Below are 20,464 nucleotides of genomic sequence, written 5' to 3'. Positions count from 1 at the left end.
GGTGAGGGAGAGGGGGAAGCAGGTTTCCCCTGTCTCTTTTTTGGTATACGAATAAGAGAGAGAATTAAGCCATCAGATTTTTTGCTGCTAGTGACATGAATGCATGAAAAGTTTGATCCAGAAATCTCCTTTGAACAGACACTACAAAAAAATCCCCTCAATACTGAAATTAAGGCTGCCCCTTAGTAAGAAATAGGTTTCAAAGATTTAATCTGATGTCTTACTTTCTTAGAGAAGCCTCACTGTGATTCCGACAGATCTCAAATATTTGAGACAGGTGTCACCCCTACGCAGATTTGTTTAGATGTGAAAATTTTAACCAACTCAACTTTACAAGTACTATACAAATCTCCTAGTTAAGGCATTTTCTGAAACAAAAGGCATGCACCTGCCATTCTGTGGAAGTTCTCTGTTGCAAAACAGCCCAGGAGAAGCTTCATTTCCCTCAGCTGTGCAAACTGTCCCTTGCCTCTAATGAAACTATTCTCCCAAGTCACTGGAAAAAGCCATTAAAAGTTACTCAACATTCAGGTGGACATCACAAATCCCCTCACTCACAACACAGAAAATATCAAACCAAATCTCTCTGAATATTAGGATCCTGCAGAAATAAGCTTGCTCTGGTAAACCTTGCAGTTCTTTTGAGGTCAAGCAACATCTAATTGTCACAGTCAACATCTGCTGGGACAATAAATTACCAGTGAAAAAAGTAACAATGAGATAACGTGTTAAAAAGTATTTTCCTTTTCCTGTCTTTATGACTCTTCCTTACTTTTCTGAGCACTAAAAACACAGCTTTCCTATCTCTTCCTTTCCTACGGACGAAGGTCAAACCATTAACTTTTCTGAAGTTAATTTGTGCAGAAAGTACATCACTCACCTTTCCCATCCCCTAACTCACATTAAACAATGACACACATGACACCACAGGAAGCCACACAATTTATAGCATTTTAAAATAGCAGAACAGGATGTCTTCTGTATGTTTTCTGTAATTAAAATAAGGTAGTGCCAGATTTTTCCCAAGGTGTGTATATGTGTGTGTGTATATATATCTGCATGTTTGCTCGTGTTGGGCAGAACTGGTGGTTTAGAAGGCCTTAATATAAGAACACATATCCTTTTCCCAGCAATTCCTCAGGCAAATCTATCATTTTTGTCCAACTACTGCTTCACCTCAAATAATTAAATGCCAGATTCTTCAAAATACACATGGCAATGGGGGAAAGGGAAGGAAGAATATGACTGGTATTGATACAGCACAAATATCATTGCAGAACTTACTTTGAGCACTGCCCCTAATTCACACAGACAACCTTCAATGAGGAGGAGAAGCCCCGAGAGCCACATCAGGTGAGACAGAGTCTACAAAGCTCCAATTAGTCCAACTCCGAGACAGTCTCTCACTGCCATAACCTGATCTTTCTGCAGTTCACGGGCTTTTTTGCAGGCTAGCTGCTCCCACCGGAGTCACGGAGGAGTCAATCTGAAGGCTGCTCACTCAGGAGTGAAGATGTGAGCAGCAACCGGACCCTTGTCAAGCACGGAAGGATGCCAGGCGTTCAAAACGTGAGGGGGGCACACACCCCTCCTGCTCCCCTTACCCCTGCGTACAGCACTGAGCGTCTGCTCCGGTTGCAGACCTCAGCCATATGGAATAACAAGTTACCGAGGCTCAGTACAGCAGGGGAGGAGGCTGATCTCGGTTGCAGCTGCCAGCTCCAGGAAGAGGTATAATTGAAGGGGAGAAAGCATGAGACGAGTTATTCTGTGCTAAGCCAGCACACCTGTTGCTAGAAAATAACCAAGGCACGCACATCTTTGCTGGGTGGATCTCAGCAGGATGCTGCCCTGACAGTTTGCAGACAGAATTTCCCCTTTCCTCTTTACCTTCTTCAGCAGAGGGGAATGCATTAAAAAAAAAAAAAAAAAAAAAGTTATAATTGTTTCCATTCAGTAGGGATGCATATATCCAAAGGAAATGTACTATTAAACACACTGTTGTCTTCTTAAAAAAGCTACTGCAACAGATTGGCGAATTGAACCTCATTAGATGGTTAAAACCAGTTAATGGAATGGAACCACAAGTCATCTGACAGCTTGATTTCTGTACTTTCCAAAAGACCAGATTAAAAGGTTTTATGGGCTAAACCGTGGCTAAATTTTGCTCTAAGGTTTTGTGTCAATGTGGACCTGGGATTTAGAGCTAATATATGACTAGTAGCAGTAATACTACTAGTAATGGCTGAAGAGGAAGACAGACCACTTGGAAGCCAGGCTGGGTATGTTTGGGGAACTGCAGCTAAGAAAAGATCCTCTGTCAAAACAGCCTGGGAACTGGGTAGCTTCTTTTTACCATGCAAATAATACCCATAGTATGCCTGCACTGAACAAGTGGAGCTGTATTAAAGAAATTACATCTACAGGGCAATTTCACCCACAAAGCTATTTCATCTAAGAGCCAAGAATGTCAAAAAAATATAGGACAGACCAAAGACAACTGGGCTGTTCAGATAAATGTTTTAACTAACCACACCAAGAAAGAAATGCTTTTATGAAGATGCAACAGTGGCCTTTGAAGAAAGCTACTGATCTCTACTCTTCGTATCTCCAGCATGTCATCCTGTTCAGAAAACTAACAGGTATGCTGTCCTAGAGTAAAGATTTTACTGATTTTTTGTTTTGATCTGTTTTCATGTTCTAGAGATAATTATTTTAGCAATCATAGAAAGTCTCCAATTTATTATTATGACCTTTTTTTTTTTTTTAAGTTTCTCTATTAAAAAACCCCTACCTTAATCCAAGCCAAAAGACCTGCTGTACTTTCAAAGTAGCATATTTTCTATGCAGATGGATTTCAGTTATCTTACACAAGCCCTATGACAGCTAGTTTCCCTTAAGGGCTCCTTTTTTTCCCCTTCACATTTTACACACAGATTTCAGTAAGTATCTCTCTTTCCATGTCTGGAAATGGAAAGACCAAGTAATGAAATACAACGAAGGGCCACATATAAAAAAGCAGACTTCGATTATCTTTCCTTGCCAATGTAGATTTTACTTCTCCTGTGAGCTTTATAAAATAAAGAAAAATATAAGCAACTGCTGCTGCACATTCAACCATTCCACTCTTAAAAATCATGACCTGGCTGATGTATGTTTTGTAGAAGGGTTTGTACAGGCATATACCACAACAGAGCCCTCAGCCCTAATGAAGACCTGCAGCACTATAGTTAGCCAGAGCACTTTAATTTCCAAGCACCATATAGCTGTATTTTCGTATGAATTTATGCAAAGCCACTTATGTTTTACTGGAAGAACAGAACCGTAGGCTGTGAAGGAGGGAAATCCTCACACATTTGTCTGTGCTATCTGGAAACGGGTAGGAAAAACTGGCACAGAGGGAAGAACTTGCAGCTTGTACTCCACGCTCTAGATAGAAAACCCTGCAAAGACGAGGTTGTAAGAAAGAGTTAGAAAAACAACACAACAACAGAAAACCCCAAACAAACACAGCGGTGGTGCTAAACTAACAAATTTGAACCCTCCTAAGGCTCCCGGCTGAATTTCGTGGCGCTGAGGCCGGGGCCGTGGCATCCTGGGGAGCAGCCCAGTCCCACGCGGGGCGCAGAGCAGGGACCGGCACACGCCGAGCTCAACGTACTCGGCTTCGCTCGCTGTCTGCAGCATTAAAGAGTCGCTGAGGCATGCCGACTGCCAGGGCCTGCCAAGATCTTGCTTGTAAACAATAAAAAACGCCAAGTGGAAAAGGTTTAATGTCATTAGGTTTTCTCACGTTGACTAAAACAAGACCTAGCAAAATTGAATATTCTTTGACCAGAGGACAAGTTCCCACATACAAAGACGCTTATATGGCTACACTTAGGATAGAGTTTACTCTTGGATTAAAAAAAAATTAATAGTGTTGTGGCAAAAGCAACTCTCTGAGGATGTAGCTACTTTATGTTGTTCCAATACCACCTGGCTTGAGCAAGGCTGCGCTCCAGGCTGTGGTAGCATGGCTTTAGTTGCCTGTTTTCTCAAAAGCAGAAATGACAGCCTTTTAGACTTTTGCTCAAAACCTGCTTGTTGTAATTGCAAGTGAAAAGGCTCAGTAACAGCTATTCAGCAGCCTGTTTTGGGTGACAGACAGACAAACATGCCAGACTTTCTATTCCAGGAGAAAGCTGAGAGCTGTCTTGTTTTCTCAACTCTCAATTTTATCCTGCAGTTTCAGTAGACCCCACAGCTTGACTTGCCATTTTACATAGTCACAACTGAAGACTGTATTAGAAAAAAAGAAAAGGGGGAAAAAAAGAGGAGGGGGGAAAAAAAGAGGAGGGGGGAAAAAAAGAGGAGGGGGGAAAAAAAGAGGAGGGGGGAAAAAAAGAGGGCAAAACAGTTGTTGGTTTCCTGACTTCACTTTTACATCAGACATCTGGTCTAAATGCACTTGGCAAGTAATATTAGTACATTTCCTGCATTAAAAGATTCAGCTCACATTAGATTTTTATTTGCAGATGCTCTGATAAGCTAAAATTTTGATTAAACTGACATTCATCAAGGCCAATTTCAGAATTTAGTACTAATTGTATGCACATTAGAGAAGGAGTCCTTGTATGCAGATTTGGGCGAAGAAGCAGTCCTGACACAGGATGAAGTTGTACTGTGATAGTGCATATTAGCTCAGACATCTACACAGACCAGAGAGTTCACATTACCTGTAGGAAAGCCACAGTCACCATCCTACCGAGTAGGTTAAAACTTGGAAGTCTGGTATTTTATGTCAGAAGAAACATCCTAATCTAGTTAATTTTAAAGGAAAAACAAACGAACACACACACACAAACCACCAAAACAAACAAACGAAACAAACATCCTTCTTGACAACTCATATCCCTTTATTGCAGCTTGTTTTTCTGACATGCGGTGAGCTTACACAAGGAAAACCCTGCTGAGAGACCATTCCCTCCATTCTGCCTCCCTGTTTCAATTCTTCTCCCCCCAGTCAGTTCTGGTGGGGAATTTTACAACCAAATTCCGCAAAACTGAAACGAAGAAAGTTTTATACTGCTCGCCAAGCAAACTGACAGTTGCTGGCTATTTTGGGGAACCACCCTATAATTGTGTCCACCTGTTGCAGCACACTATTTTTAAAGTCATGCCCCACAGCAGCGTTACACAGCAATACAGCAAAACTTCTTAGTGATGACACTCTGCTTCATCACCCCACGCCTGCAGAGGTGCAGAAAGCCTGTTAGGGAAATCAAGCAGCAACAAGAATTTTTCTAACCTGGTTCTACATGTTAATTCCAAAGGGACGCAGCAGTTTTCCCCTCCCTTATGTCTGCCGGAGCAGCTTCCATTTCGCCTTGGCTCCCCCAGCCCTTCTCCCCTTCCTTCCCCCAGACCTGGCGCCGTGGGAGTCACACCAGCAGCTGCATCCCTGGGCTCCCCTTGGCCTGGGCCTTCAAAGCTTCTCCATCTGGCCAGAAACTGGGGCCAAGGTTCCCGTGCCGACCCCGGTTCTCCCAGGTGCTGGGGCGCAGGAGACATCAAGCAAGCCCCAGGACCCCAAAAAGCCCAGCCAGGCAAGCTCGTGGTCCCAAAGAGACTGGCTGCTTGCTCCCAACTTTGCTCTGCTGGCTCCAAATTTGATCTAGACAGACTCGTGGACAACTTGCCAATTTGAGGGTCCCAGGAGGTGCGTGTGAACCCGGTGGGGCTTGCCGAAAGAGCAAGGGCTCGCGTTGGTGATCTGACAGATGAGCTGCCAGAACAGGCTGCAGCCGGTTGGAAGTGCAGGGGGGGGTACACCGTGACAGGATTTTAAAGATCCTCTTCTCAATTTACCCTGTCTAGAAACAGTTTAGGAATATTAATCTTACATCCAGTGACTCTAGGCTGGTTGGGTACAGGGGGATGAGACAAGTAAGACTAAAATACCAAATCATTTTTCTGTAAAGTACCTAGAAAGAGAGTGCACAAGCACGAGTGACCACAGGCACAACCGTACAAATACGAATAACCAAATATCTGTTTGATTTCAAATGGCATTAGAAAGCTCCTTCAAACATGCCTTATTTTCCTTTCACTGAGGACCAAAGCTGCAGCACTGCACAGCGGAGCATTCAAGGAGCATTTACTTCCAGGACCACATGAGTCTAAACCTGCCTTATCCAGGATTTCCATCATTTCAAGTTTCTTTCTGTACCTCTGGTGTCTGCAGTAGGTGTGCAGCCTTGCAGAGATTCACTTTGATCTCCTCTGCTATTTGCTCTAAGACAAATATGAAAACAATAAGGTTAATTCACAGGCAAGGAGTCCGTGCTGGGAGCAAAAACTGTACAACACACCTATCGTTCTCCACAGAGCCTGGGGGCCATCTATTCTTACGGCAAAAAGCAGCTGTACGCTTAGGCAAAATGCTTCTTGCCAAAGACAAACTTGCTGAAGCAGACATCCACTTTGCATTCACGGTTATAATGCAAAGGAACATCACGATCTTTAGGTTGAATTCAACCGTCGACAGGATATTTGTCCCCGTCACGAAAAAGCAGCTGCTGCTCATCCCACAGTTTGGGTGCAACTGGGTGCCATCAGCTTCATAAGGCCCCTTGATACAGAGCAGACTGCAGCCGGCTCTCCAGAGAAGAGAAGCCTGACAGTGGAAAAATCATCCAGCTCTTTTTATCTACGCTTTACTGGTAACTGCAAAAACCTGAAGCGGTGCAATTATCTCTGCCTCTGAGTGGCTGTGCTGATGGGCTGATCCATGCAACTAGAATATTTCAGATGACAGCTCCGCTGCTTCTGGACCGACCGGTTTTAGCACCCCCTGGCACTGCATGCTTCAAGCACAGTGGAGCATCTGTAAGCACCTCCAGAAATGAATATCGAAAAGTTAACAATTGCATTTCCCAAGGCAGGTTTAAGCTCACTCAGTTCAATGAAAAGCAGGTTTCTCCCAAGCCTGAGGAGGCATCAGCAGATTCTGGACACTCTCAGAAGACCGGCAATCAGTTGTGGTGGGGGCATGGGTGTCTGTGTCTGTAACCATTTACACAAGCACTCCACACTTTCAACCACTTCCACACATGAAGCATAAAAGCGAAGTTAATTCATTTTTTTTTGCCTCCTTTGTAACATATTATAAACTCAAATCCTCTTTAACCTAGAGGTTGATCAGCAAGGATGTTTAGTAGAGGCAAATTAACACAATTCTGCATGAGATGGAACCGAGAGCTAGTGTTCACTAGTACTTCACAAAAATTAAATACTCAGTTTCTCCATCTTCCTTCCCTCTCTTTAGCTAAGGCAAAGGAACTGAACCTCCTCCCCTAATGCCACATAAAAGGTGTGATTAAATATTATTTTTTTAATAGCAGTGTCAGTTTAAGTGCCTCTTCATCCTCCCTGCTCCCTATACCATTCCTTTTGTTTTACTGTAAGAGCAAACAGGATCAAAGCTTAAAAAAAAAAAAAAAAAAAAATTTTTCTTCCTAAATTCTGGATGACATCTTGCACCTGATTCCATTTACGCAACTGAGGACAGAGGCTGTATCTCTACAGAAGCCAAAGGAATAAAAGGGAAGGAAGTATCTCAGGAGGGACTTCCAAATGTCATTTCACACATTCTCCAGCAAAACCCAGGAGGTCATTTGCAGTGTTTTCAGAGAGGGCTGAGGAACATCATGTTTGCTTTTTCTTCACAGCCTCTCCATATGCTATACACCTAGTTATTTCTCAGGTCTTGATCATACTGAAGGATAGTCTCAAACCAGGTGTGAGCCTGATTTCCAGGTATCTCTAAACTAAAAAATAAAACTGAGGAGAAAAAGCAGATTTGGCAAAGCGAGCACACTAGTTCAGCTGAACATGCCAGTTTTTAAAAGGCATCAAATTCAGATCCTGTCCTTCTTAAGTAAAAGCTTTGCTTTGCCTTGCCAGGGGAGAAATTTGACAGCCATTAACTACCCTGCGCCAGAAATAATTCTGCACACAACAGACATATAAAACAGCAGCAGTGAGCTACTGTAACACATCTTGAGGAGATATTTTTTTCCTCGCAGTTGAGTACAAGGCCATGTTCCCATCCTCAGCAACAGAACAGCTTCTACTTTCTTCCCTTGCTTCCCACCACCTCCACTCCTTCCCACGTGTCGTCTGCGGGGCTGCGTTGGCACAGATGTTCCCGCAGCTGCGCGGCGAGCCCCGGCACCGCTCGGATCAGCCTGGAAGATAACACAGCAGGGGAGGGGAAAAGGGACTGTGATCTGGTTCAGCAGGAGGCCACGCAAACAGCTGCGCTGGAACAACACAGCAAGCAGGACCTGGCCGGGGGCCTCGCCACGGATCGTGTCCCACGGCCCGGGGAGCGGATACAAGGCTGATCAAGTGTCACGCCGTCCTGTTTGAGACTGCTGATGGCTTTCTGCCTCCTCTCCTCCGCTAACAACCGGCTCCTATCCAGCCTGACTAACAGAAAAACCTCGTTTGGATGCACGTGTAGCTTTGTAGCTGGCAGACGCACCGCTGCGTGCCAATTCTAACGTCTTCCAAGCTTCTGAAGCTAAACGGCAAGGATGGAACAAGGTATCCAAGTAGGAAATCCATGCATCCCTCTGGCACCATGACAACTGAGACGCATCCATAACACTGATTTCCCAACATAGAGCACTACCTGATTTCATGTATTTAGCATTTACCACTAATCCGCTCTTCAAAACTTACACAACACTGAAATAAACCACACAACAACCAGGAGAAGAGTGAACATATAGATATCATCCCATGCACATACCGTATGCTTCACTCTCCAGTAACTGGATCTGCACAAAGCAGTTAAATACAGACTATGCTGGCAAGCAGAGCCAGAATTCCACAACGTACCTTGCACATAAAACACACGTAGGACACAATCAGAGTTTCCAATTTTGTTTTGTCAAGAGAAAGTACATTTGTAACCCTTTTGGCTGCAATGATAGCCTTGGAAAGACAAATTTTGATATCTGCTCGAATCCGTAGACTGTTGGAAACAGTGACTCATGCTTGAGTTCCCACTACCTATTAATCTCAAAGCCTAAGCACTTATGCAGCAATAATGGTGGTTTAATGTCCTGGCAAAAATGGGAAAAAACAGTTAGCAGAATTTGGGAGTGACTGTCAGGAAATGGAGATAAAGATGACGCTTGGAGGACAGCAAGAACAAGGAAGGGACAGGAAAAAGAAGTCACAAGTTATGAAGCACGTCTCTCCCAGCCAAACGGGAGTTCAGCTACCACCTGTTTCCAAAAGCCACATTTTCCCCCTCATCTCCACGCAATATCCCTCAAAACAACGGCAGGCTTGTGGCTGACTAAATATAAAACCCTCCTTTACATACCCAGCCAGAGACCTCAGTAAAACCACAGTGGGCTTCAACTACGCTGTCATGCTTTGGCAAGCTGTTGGAAATTAGAGAGGTGACTTCAGCACGTATATAATGTCACACCTGCCGACCGTGACTTCACAGAGCACCTCAGCACAACGGTACCCTCTGGACGAAAGGGTAGCATTTTATTTCTACCATCTCCAACTTGATTAAATTAACTGTTTGGGGTTTTTTCCCAGCAAAAATTCTGAAGATATTTTTATCTCATTAAAAAAAAAAAAAAATTAAATAGCAATGCAGAATTCAAGGCTTACCATTAATAACTTTTTGCTCCCTTTCCCAAATATAAAATTCACAAGATGACTTAACACCCAAACCTCAGCTTTTGAACTACTTAAATTACTTAGCAGCACTCAGCTAAAATGTACATTTTAGTTAGACATCTTTTAAACATTTTATTCTATTTTTATCATGCATATCTCATTGAAGTGACATGACATTTACAAATACGTATTTTTTAATATGGTATTTTTTAATATGGTCCAAATGAGAATGTTTTCAAACTCAGTAATTGTTTTCAAGATTAAAGCAAAATAAGTTAGAACATGTCATTTGACATTACAATAACAGTAAGAGCTCGACTATTGCTCAACCTGATGAAAATAGATGCCTTTCAGGAATCTTAATTTTCAGTATTTTGGAGTACTGAATGCAAGCAACTAGCACAGACATATGCAGGCACCTAGCAGTACAAGGACATGACTATTTATTTTACTATCCCACTTCAGCTTAACATAGAATTGTTAAGAAATTTAACTTTTTTTTTAATTTAAATTTTTAAAGAACTGTTTTTCCAGCACAACATTCCTTTATTGAAGCTCCTGCTGCATAAATATACACATTATAGGTATTACGTCTGCCATTCGCATGACTTCCAAGTTAATACTAACACACCAAAGGGAAATATTTAACATCTAGATACGTACTATGTGTTGCAGACCCAAGACAAATGCAATTTCCATTCACAGGAAAACAACCTTGCAACAATCTCATTTCCACTGTAGTTTCTTAAGCTGCCCATGCCACTTTGCAGAGGCAGCTTCACAGTTTATGAAATGCCTAACACAGATGGACTTCTGAAATTTAAACCAGAGAAGTCCGCCCACGCCTGCAGTGCATTTCTGCAGTTGTCCCTGTAAAATCTCAAAAGTAACTGGAGATTAATGTAGATACGTTCAAGCACATTTCGTCTTAGTGCCTGGAAGCATTCCCTGATAATAAACCTGCATAAGTAAAATAAAGCAGAGATTTATAAAAAAAGAGGTGTGGCCTTTGAAGAGGAGACAGAGAGAATGGGTTGCACCCTAAATAACAAGTGGGGAAGTGGGTAACAGGTAAGCAAACTGCACTTACAGAACTGCTGACAGTAAAACTTCACGTACAACAAAACATTGCTATCAAAGCTTTAAACTGAGGGGATTATCTTCCGCTGTCTACAAACACAGTCTTTTCAAAAGGCCAAAACTGAGGGAAATCCTAAAGACAATATTATCTTCTGGGGGATGAAGAAACGAAAGTGATAAGAAGTGAAATAATAATTTTGAAATAATAACAATACCACTACCACAGTATGTTAGAATGGTTTTCATGAACAGACCACAGTAATATTTTACATTAGCTTGCAATGTTTCAAACAGACTCACCAATCTGCACAATTGAGTAAAATCAAATTAAGTGAGGGATAGTGGCCACCAGCAAAACCAGGTGATATCAGGCCCAGCAGCCTGAGGCACACACTGAGACTATGCCTCTGTACAGTGATAAAACATTTACACAAGTGAAGTATTCGTCATGTGAAAGGGAGAACTGCTAATTAACACTTACATCCAGATAAATTGCAGAGGAAGAATCTGACATGTGCAAACAGCCACTTTTGCTTATTTAAGCTGACGAATCATATGATTAATTGCCATACTCTGCATTGTTCAGATAAGGTGTGAAGGTACAAACAAGGAAGAACCTACCAGGACTCTCCACCCGCTTGTAGTGGTAGGGATTGATGCAAACCTCCTTCTGTTTGGAACCAAAGGGAAACTCGCAGCATTCCAGCGGTTTCAGTTCGTGATGGCTCTGCAGGTCTGGCCAGCGCCACACTCTGCAGTAAATTACGTGCGGTAGCCCTTTCCGGTGCGACACCTGGAGCCTGCCGTCCAAGGAACGAGGGATTGTGACGCAGTTGCTGGGCTGACCAGGACAGCTCAACGCTTTTTCTAGCTCCTCCATAGCACCTTTTTTCTTCTTTAGTTTTTTCACCAAAGCATCAACAGCTTTCTCTGCCCATTTCTCTTCTTCGTCCCCCTGCTTCCATCCCAACAGCCTCTTCACTGCTGGGCTGGTGAAGGAGAATAAACTTGTCACATTCATGGTGACCCTGGCACTGCGGTGATACCACAGAATCAAGCAGGAGAGACTGTCCTGTGCATCTACCGCCACCAAGGTACAGCAGATTGTGTCAGTAATCAAAAGCGGCCTGTCTCAAATAATTCTGGTCCTTTCTCCTTTTCAGTCCTCCAGTCCCAGGAAGGCAACGCTGACATGTCCCTTCGATGGACACGACCTTCGCATTATTCTAAACCCTTCTGGCTGAGAACCTGTGGGAGAATATTAGAGTGAGATTAAAAAAAGGTGGTTTACCTTTTAAATTAACATACAGCAGTTAAAAATATCTCCTGTCCCTTCCATGAGTGGTGTGACCAAAAACCAACCAACCACAACAAAACAGCCTCCAGAACTGGACTCAAGGCACACCTGAACAAGACTTTCAAGCAGCAGGACCTGCTGCTAAACCCTGTATATCCCTCCCCCAAAACCAGCCTTGGATACGTGAGCTGATCACCCTGGAAAATAATGACACAGAATAAACCAAAAGAGGTTTGGGGAGGGGGGATTAGCAGGCGGAGGGGGCAGGAGGTGAAAGTTGGTAGTAGGACAGTTCCCCATCAGTTCAGTTCTCTCCTTGAATTTGCTGTGTGGCCTCAGTAATTTTTAAGCCACACAGCAAGGCAGACATCAGCTACATTTCCCAGCCTCAAACAATACTTCCGCTTGGTGCCCAAGCACGGCCTCAGTTAGTACCATGAGAAGCTTGACAGAAAAAGCCAACACACAAAAAGGCACGGCTGTGTTCCCACACAGTCCAAAAAAAGGCAAGGGTCCTATATTAGAAATCTAGTTCGCATTAAATCTAATGAAAAACAGCCCCTCAGATTTCATCATTCACCTTTAAGTGTGAAGGGCGCTTCCCTCTGCCTATCAGCTATTGCAACCTTAACCAGCAAAACAGCCCAAGGAACCAATACAAGATCAGTAGCACTTATTTATTTATTTATTTTTATTTTCTAAAGCAGCTGCAAGCAACATGCCACAACAGCACTGTGCTACCCAGCCCTCTGCAAATCGCCAGCGATACAGCTCGAAAAATCACTGCACTAGACTTGTGCATACCACGATCTGAAACTAAAATGGTTCAGCCTCACTTCCGACTTACTTTGAGGAACAAACCAAAAAAGAAAAAGAAACTAGAAAGATCCTTGCCCTCACTCATCTCACACAAGAAAGAAAACTCCATCTCCCCACCCCGCCAAGAAGCCCTTCCAGCTCATAGAGAGATTGTGAGGGGAAAAATATCATGAACTTACTTCACTGATTACATCCGACCCTTCCCGTTGCAATGCCTGCCCGGTGTACTCAAGGATACACAAAAGAGTGAGAGGGAAGAAGAAGTCCTGATAAGAGGATTTTAGATGGCACAGTGGTCCTCAACTTGGGAGACGTGGAACGGGGATGAAGCAATGGGTGAAGGGGAGAAGGAACTCCACATATGAAGAAGCTCCTGCTGCGAGCAGCAAGTTTTATACTTGCCCGGGCTGGGAAAAAGGCTCTGCTGGGGAAGTAGGAGACACCCTGCAGTGGCAGGGAGGGAAAAATGAGAGAAAGAGCACTAAACCACTGATTTTCAAAGACAGCATGAGAACAGACAGGAAACGTATCCTGGAGTAGATACCACCAGGTTGCAGAGGAAAGAGGAAGGGGAAAAGGATATGAATGTTTTTGTTGCCATCAGAAAGACACAAAACCTCCCAACCAACAACCCGTGAGCACACAGAATAGAAGGTGTCAGCACACCCGCATCAAACAGAATTTCACAGTTACACTAAGAAAAGATTGCAGGTCTTACATTGTAAATGCTATGCCACACTTCCTCTCTTGACTGTTACGCATGGTTCCATAGCATCCCACTATTCTTGGAGTACTTTAAGCTGAAAACCATCCACTTGGTTCAAATTGTCTCCAAAACAATCATCTAATTTCAAAGGTTCAGTTTTATTAGGCCCAAAGCATAAACTACATTTATGGGAATAATGATTATGGACTAAGATACAGACCTGCACTTGGTACTGGTAATTTCTATTCCTTTTATGCTAAGAATTGTATTTGTAATAATAATGTCAATGCAATGGAAGATTTGTATGAGCCTGGGGCAAATTTAAGAATTTATTTTGTTCCCTGGGCATGTGCTATACTGTTACATGAACTGAAAGTCCATTATTATCACTGACTGTACTACCCCAGGTATACTTTATCTTTACATGTAAAGTGCTCTATTAAAACGCTGTCCTAATTTAAGAACTCCCCTATGTGTGCTTCATTGTAACAAAGTTATTCTCAACTCATATATATAATCTGTATCTCAATCAATATTCTAAATATATTTTCTGTATCTTTCAAACAAAAGATACAAGATCCACACAGGGAAGTTACAAGTTCACACACAAAAGTCACAAGTTCCAGTTGTACATCATCAAGCCAAGCTTTCAATTCTACACCCATTTGAATTAAACAAAAATTATTTAAAATACTTGAGTTGAAGTTCTAATAAAAAAGAAAGTACAAAGTCTAAACCTTGATCCAAACTCCTGCCAACACTGATAATGGATGCAGATGTAGCTCTACCTTGGCCTGACCCTTTTTCACCAACCTACTTTGAAAATAAGTGGCCAACCTACTTGCTGTGAAAAGCTAAAACAACAAAGTCCCATCTATTAAGACTGTATGTTTATACCAGTGCCTGAAAATACAACCCTAACACGAGCTAGTACAGAAGCTCTGCAAAGACCAAGATGACATTCAGAGGCAGGCCCAAGCGGTCAGATCGCAGGAACAGATTTTCCAAAGTTTTTGGGTCAAATCCTGCAACATACACACACCCCACTCCCACAATTGTACGCTCCAACACATATTTCACCATCACGATAAAAGGTATTCTCTTAACAGCTGGTATCTCTGTAGCAATGGTGGCAAGAAGTACATTGGGAGCGGGAGGAGCAGCATTAGGTACGGTAGTTGTAGATATCCCTGGAAGTCACACAGCTCGGACACCAGCCTCCAGCCCAGGGACTCCTCCTGAAAAACTGCCTGCCCGAATAAAAACTATGCTCACTCCAAACCCTGAACAAGACAAAGGGGAAGAAAACCCACAAGTTGCTGTATACTACTCACACCAAGCTCCAATACAAGTATTAAACTAAAAAAAAAAAAAAAAAAAAAAAAAAGGCCATGTAGGTGGAGTTCTGCGTTTCCAAGAAGCAGAGAGTGCGTCCGTGGGCTGAACCCTTGCCGGTACATTCTGTTTCCCTTTCTGCCACTCTTGGTTTTTGCGGTGCATCACTTCCTGAATTACTTTTGCGCAAAGTGGTCTTATCGGCTGGAAGTGCAAAAATAAAGATTAAAGCATGAGTCAGCAAATGACACAGTCTGTGCCTTTCTTCCCCAAATACACGTGCCCTTCTGGGAAAGGGGGAGCTCATATTTCCAACACCTGAGTGACCAGCAGCCCTTGAAGGGTATGTTTATTCACAGGGCAAATAACAGGGCACTCTCAGAAAGGCAGCTTGGAATCAGTTTAAAGGAAATTGAGTTGTTACCCACTTATCGGCCACTCTTTACACATCAAAGCCCACGCACTTTTTATTATGCCTTCTGTCTGCTGATGGATGAGTTGGAATCAACAAACTTCCTTAAAATCTCACTGCTGCTTTATTTGTCTCCCTTCAATGCTGCTCTATTTTGTGTAACCTTTGGACTGACACAGAAACCTGCACACAGCTTGTGAGAAGCCCACAAAAAAAAGTGGTGAGCATTATATATATAGCTGTTTAGCCAGACTTGTATTTAAACAAATGTATTTAGGCAAAATGCCTCAGAGTGAAGCTCTATTTTTCCAGCTTTCAGAGAAGAAACAGCTACTCTGTTAGCAACACTAAGCAGACAGTAAAATATTCAGTGAGACTCTTTCCAAATTCCCACAGGAGATCCCATAGGAAACTGTCCCCACTTTGCATAAATCACAGTTTTTGGTGGGTGGCAAAAGGGTTAGGACAATTAGATGATCCTCTCCTGGGAGGGGGGAAGTGAAACAACTCCTAGCCCAAATTTCAGGCAAACAAGCAGCAGCTCTAACTCTTCTACTAATTTCATTATTTGTATTACGGGCTCAGGGATGCAGGCAAAAAGGATGTTACACGTTTTTGATACATGCTCAGCACAGTTAAGACATAAAAAGAGGCAGGAACCACAGTGAGGAGAATCTACATAATTGTTAATGGAGAAGACTGTCTAGTCTTTGACTACATTTTAAAAATTAAATCTTATTTTATTCAACGTGCCTCCTCGCAGCACCCATTACTTATTGACAATATGAAGAAATAACAAGCAGAGAGATTTTAATTTGCTTCTTTAAAAATATTTAGTAATTTGCCTTCTCCAAAAGACACATCTTTTCAGCAACTCATGTACTCAGTACAATATTTAGACCCTTAAAAAAAAAAAAAAAAAAATCAGATTTTGGCATAGAAGTCAGGGAGCTGTCACTTTACTCCTGCAAGAATGATTTCCATGTATTACTAAAAAGCATGCAGTTTGAGCAGCTGTAACGCTAGAATGTGTTACAACAGATTGTGCAGTAACTTCCTCCAGCTCCCTATTCTTAGAGCAAGCAGCAAAAAAGTTTCAACTTCTTTCTTCAAGCAATGTGACTTGAACAAAAAGTCCAGAGTCTTATGCTGAAAAACTCTGGTCTTAATCAAAGAGGGGGTTTTTTTGCACTTTAAGGTAGAAGATCAGATATTGCTCATCTTGGAAACATGCATGGAAAGCCAGTAGAAGCCTCAGTGACATTACAATGCACATGCAAAAAGAAAGCAAGTTTCATTTCAAAGTGCTGTAAAACTCATTAGAGAGTTTATACAGAACCTGACTTGGCTTCCCTTGTATTTCCGAAAAGGAAAAGGAGAACCAAGAAAAAAAAAATAGTTAACTCTTTTCTATGCCTTCTTGGCATGGTAGAAAGAATTTTTTAAAAAGAGTTTAAAATGCAATCATGTTAATTTCTGCTACATATCATTTTGATATAGGTTATCAATATGTGATACATATATATGTGGCAAGTGTTCAAAGAAAGAGCACACTGGTGCTGAAAAGACTTCAACATACTGAACAAGAATATCCAGCTCTTTTCCTAGCGCTGCATTAGTCTCCCTTACTTAGCCCCAGCACGGACAAGGAGGACACGTCCAGCCTGTTCTGCAGCAGCCTCTGCCTTGGATCCCAAGAGACAGGTCAAAAGCACCCGGCTTGAGAAACCTCCTCTAGGACCATTGCTCATGCTATTTGGCGGAGGAATTGCCCTTCCAAGAAAACCTCCCATATATCGGTGTTCAGCCCATGGAGAAAACCCTTTTAGATACCAACACGCACCTATTAGTTCAGCAGATGGTAGGAGAGCAAGAGCAGCTGCTGACTGCACCCCAGCTAGCTCCAACAGCAGCTCACACAGATTCTTGGAAGAAATACCTAGCTGTTCTCAACAGGGCAACAATATTCGCCTTCAGAAGAAGGACTTGCACAGCTTCCAACTTATTTGATAAACCAAATCAAGTCGACGAGTTCCGAGCATGACCTGAGCACCAAAGAGCATATTCACCACTTGCTCAGAATGAGACAGCAGGACCAATGTACACTTCGCCAACAGAGGGAAAGCAACAGTGACTCAAAAAAACCCAAACCCCCACTGCTCAGTTACTCCAGAGCATGAAGAAATAACCCTATACCATCAATACATGCCAGCTCCTTCCCAATGCTCACCACAGTTCAAACCAAGTACATGGTGTCCGGCCAGTTTCTACATCGAACCGCAGCTTTCCCTGCGCTCACCTACCCACCAGCTTCTGGCCGGCAAGGCACTGATCCTCGACTGTCACAATTACAAGAGTAAAACAATAGCAAATTCTTACAGGTTTTCTGGATTTGTACCTTGCCTTATCAAACCAAAGTTACTAGATTTTAAAGACTTATGGTAACTTTGCTGGTGCTTCTCTAGAGAAAATACCCAGTTTCCATAAACATTAGAAACTGAATCGTGTGTTACAGTCCAACTAAAATGGCATAAAAGTAAGCAAATGCATAGTTGTGAGAAATGCTAAAGAACACAGGAAAGGTGCTTTCCCAATTTTAAAAGAGATGCATCAACAATTAAGTCTGCCCTTTTTCTGGTTAAGAACACTGCTTCCCAATTCCTTTGCAACTGTTTTGACATAATAGAAATTGTACTTCTGAAAACAAATTGGAACACCCCATCTTGCAAGACGCTTTTCTACACATTCATTAAAGCACAGTTCCTCCCTGTTTACAAGAAACACTAGCAAGTACAGACCATCAAATCCTCAAACCAGGCAGTTTTAACCAGAGTTGAGAAACAATGGTAAATTTCTAGTTTGCATTGCTGAATTTTACTCATTCCTGCATTCAGATGCACATGAGACTCCATGACGTCACGAACTGCCAGCTCTTCCATTAATGCCTGCTGGTCTCCTCACCACGTTCTTTTGACTTGCCAGGTTCACGAGGTTACTTGCCCAGGAAGCTGGATGGGGCTGGTGGACACCAGGGCTGGTACAAGTGGGACACATCAAAACGTACACCCAGGTGTGGACAAATCCCTTCTGGTGTCTGCAAGCAGTTGGACCAAATCAGATGTGTTATCAAAGATTATCTCTACAGCTGCAACTTAATATTTTAACTGAAGCCAGGAAGGAACTGTAATTTGATGATTCAGTCAAAACTCCGGCACAGATGGGATTACAGAACTGTGAACACTAAAATAACTTCTAAGACAAATACAGTGCTGTGAACCACACAACTTGCCGGGATAGTGTCCAGGAGGTTTGGGGTTTTTTTCCTAAATGCTATGATGGAGAAGACTCACCATTTTTCACGCTCTCTCCAAGCTGAAGGCATCTTAAAGAAATCCTCAAACGAAGACAAAACATTCAAAAACAAGATTAACCAAATAAACAGTTGTCAAGAGACAGATGGAAATATCAGCCATCACAGTGGGTATTTTGTTGTGCATCTTTGGGGCAGGTTTATCCACTTCACTTGTGCTGTGGGGTATTTCAACTCCACACATTGTCCCACTGGGCACCAGGAGGTCTCAGGAGCACAGGAGCAGGCAAGGAGCTCAATCAACATCATTAGATGACACAGGCCAAGCCCTGAAAAACACAGAACAACCTACAGACCAGTTTGGAGCACTGGCTATGCCTTTGTAAAGATGGGATATCTACAAAGATGCCATGACTCGACTAGCTATTAAGTTGGAAGTCCTTCTCAAAAATGCCAAAAAACCTGGGGAAAACAGGTTTCTTTTTTTCCCCTTTCATCATAAAACTCCCTTTTTCCGCAAAGACCATTCCCTTTCCTGACTTTTTGAACTGTCTTTAGAAAACAGGTGTTGTTTACAACAATAACAAACACACATCTGCGTGGGTGTGTTAATACAGACAAAGGCAGGATAACTGAAACCTCTTCCTATATTTAGATCTGTCTGGTCAGCTCTAATTGCATAATTTAATCAAAATCCTCTCTAACGGAAACACATCCATATTCATCACAGGCATCAAAGGAAACATCTTTACAAACTATATCCTTTTACAAACCAACACATGGTCCCACACCACTTGCCCAATTGTTGAACTCCTCCTTTGGGAAGGGCATGGAATTTTATTTCTTTTTATCAACTGAAAAAAGCATTTCCCTCCAATTCATCAGCACAGGGCGGGAGGAACTTCCTTCACAGGTGAGATGGGGAAAATTTACTGACATGTCACTTTCAGGGATTTTTTAAAAAAATAGTTAAAACACACACTTGCAGCATAAAGGAAAACCTTTAAAAGAAAGAAAATAAAAACGCCCATCACACTCAGGCATTAAAATTTTTGAGTAAAGCTCTTAAAATTCAAGATGCATTTTGTCTTCATGGATTTAGAAAGGAGTTCGACAGCCCCTGCTAGAATAGTGCTATAACAGGGTATTTTTATGGAGGGAAACCCCATCAAATGCACTCCAGTTATGCTCAGCTTAGGCAAGGCACTGCTCCTGCAAATGATTCATTTTACCAAGAGTATGCACCAATACAGTTACATCAGCTGCATTAAACCACTTCTAAAGACTGTGACCCAGACCTCGTTTATCAGACATTAAGTAAAGACATTAAATTACAGCTCAAAATCCCCAGCTTTAAAGCAGAATGTTTCACCAAAGCAAGAGACAACAAAACCTGAGACGGAAAAATTACTTATTCATTAATAAAAGCATTACTAGGTCAAGCCTCAGCACAGCAGAATAGATTGATGAAATTTAAACCAAAAATGAGTGTTATTAACATAAGTAAATCTTTTCACAGATTAGTTCCCCACTCATCATTTATACAGTTGAAATAAGAACAGCCTCTTCAGTTGGCCAATACTGAAGGCATTTCAATGCATTTCATGAGATGCATGCTTTACTTTTTTTAAAGGACTCCTCTAGCTTTCCTCTTTTTTTTACTTGCCTAATTTGCAAAATCTAAAGAGGTATTTTTTTGCTTTTAGATGGCCCTTAAAACACCGTATCTTCACTGTGTCTTTAAAATGCCAAGAGGCAGAGCGAAAGATCTGTGTTAAATTTTGTGAAGTGTCCTGCAATTCACGATTGCCG

At 42.3% G+C, this 20,464-nt stretch overlaps 1 protein-coding gene across 2 annotated transcripts in view; it reads right to left on the bottom strand.

Moving 5' to 3' along the window:
- SMAD1 (SMAD family member 1) overlaps nucleotides 1-20,464 on the bottom strand; it is a 54,906-nt gene that overhangs the window by 13,980 nt on the left and 20,462 nt on the right. For both annotated transcript variants that reach the window (XM_065633399.1, XM_065633398.1), the window contains one exon: nucleotides 11,395-12,021. In XM_065633399.1, coding sequence (XP_065489471.1) covers nucleotides 11,395-11,794 — 400 coding nt within the window. In that variant the 5' untranslated portion in view covers nucleotides 11,795-12,021. The remainder of the gene's footprint in view (nucleotides 1-11,394; nucleotides 12,022-20,464) is intronic.

The sequence above is a fragment of the Caloenas nicobarica genome, chromosome 4 (assembly GCF_036013445.1).
Source record: "Caloenas nicobarica isolate bCalNic1 chromosome 4, bCalNic1.hap1, whole genome shotgun sequence".
NCBI lineage: Eukaryota > Metazoa > Chordata > Aves > Columbiformes > Columbidae > Caloenas > Caloenas nicobarica.
The sequence above is the reverse complement of the archived record's forward strand: the minus strand, read 5'-3'. Positions and strand labels throughout refer to the sequence as shown.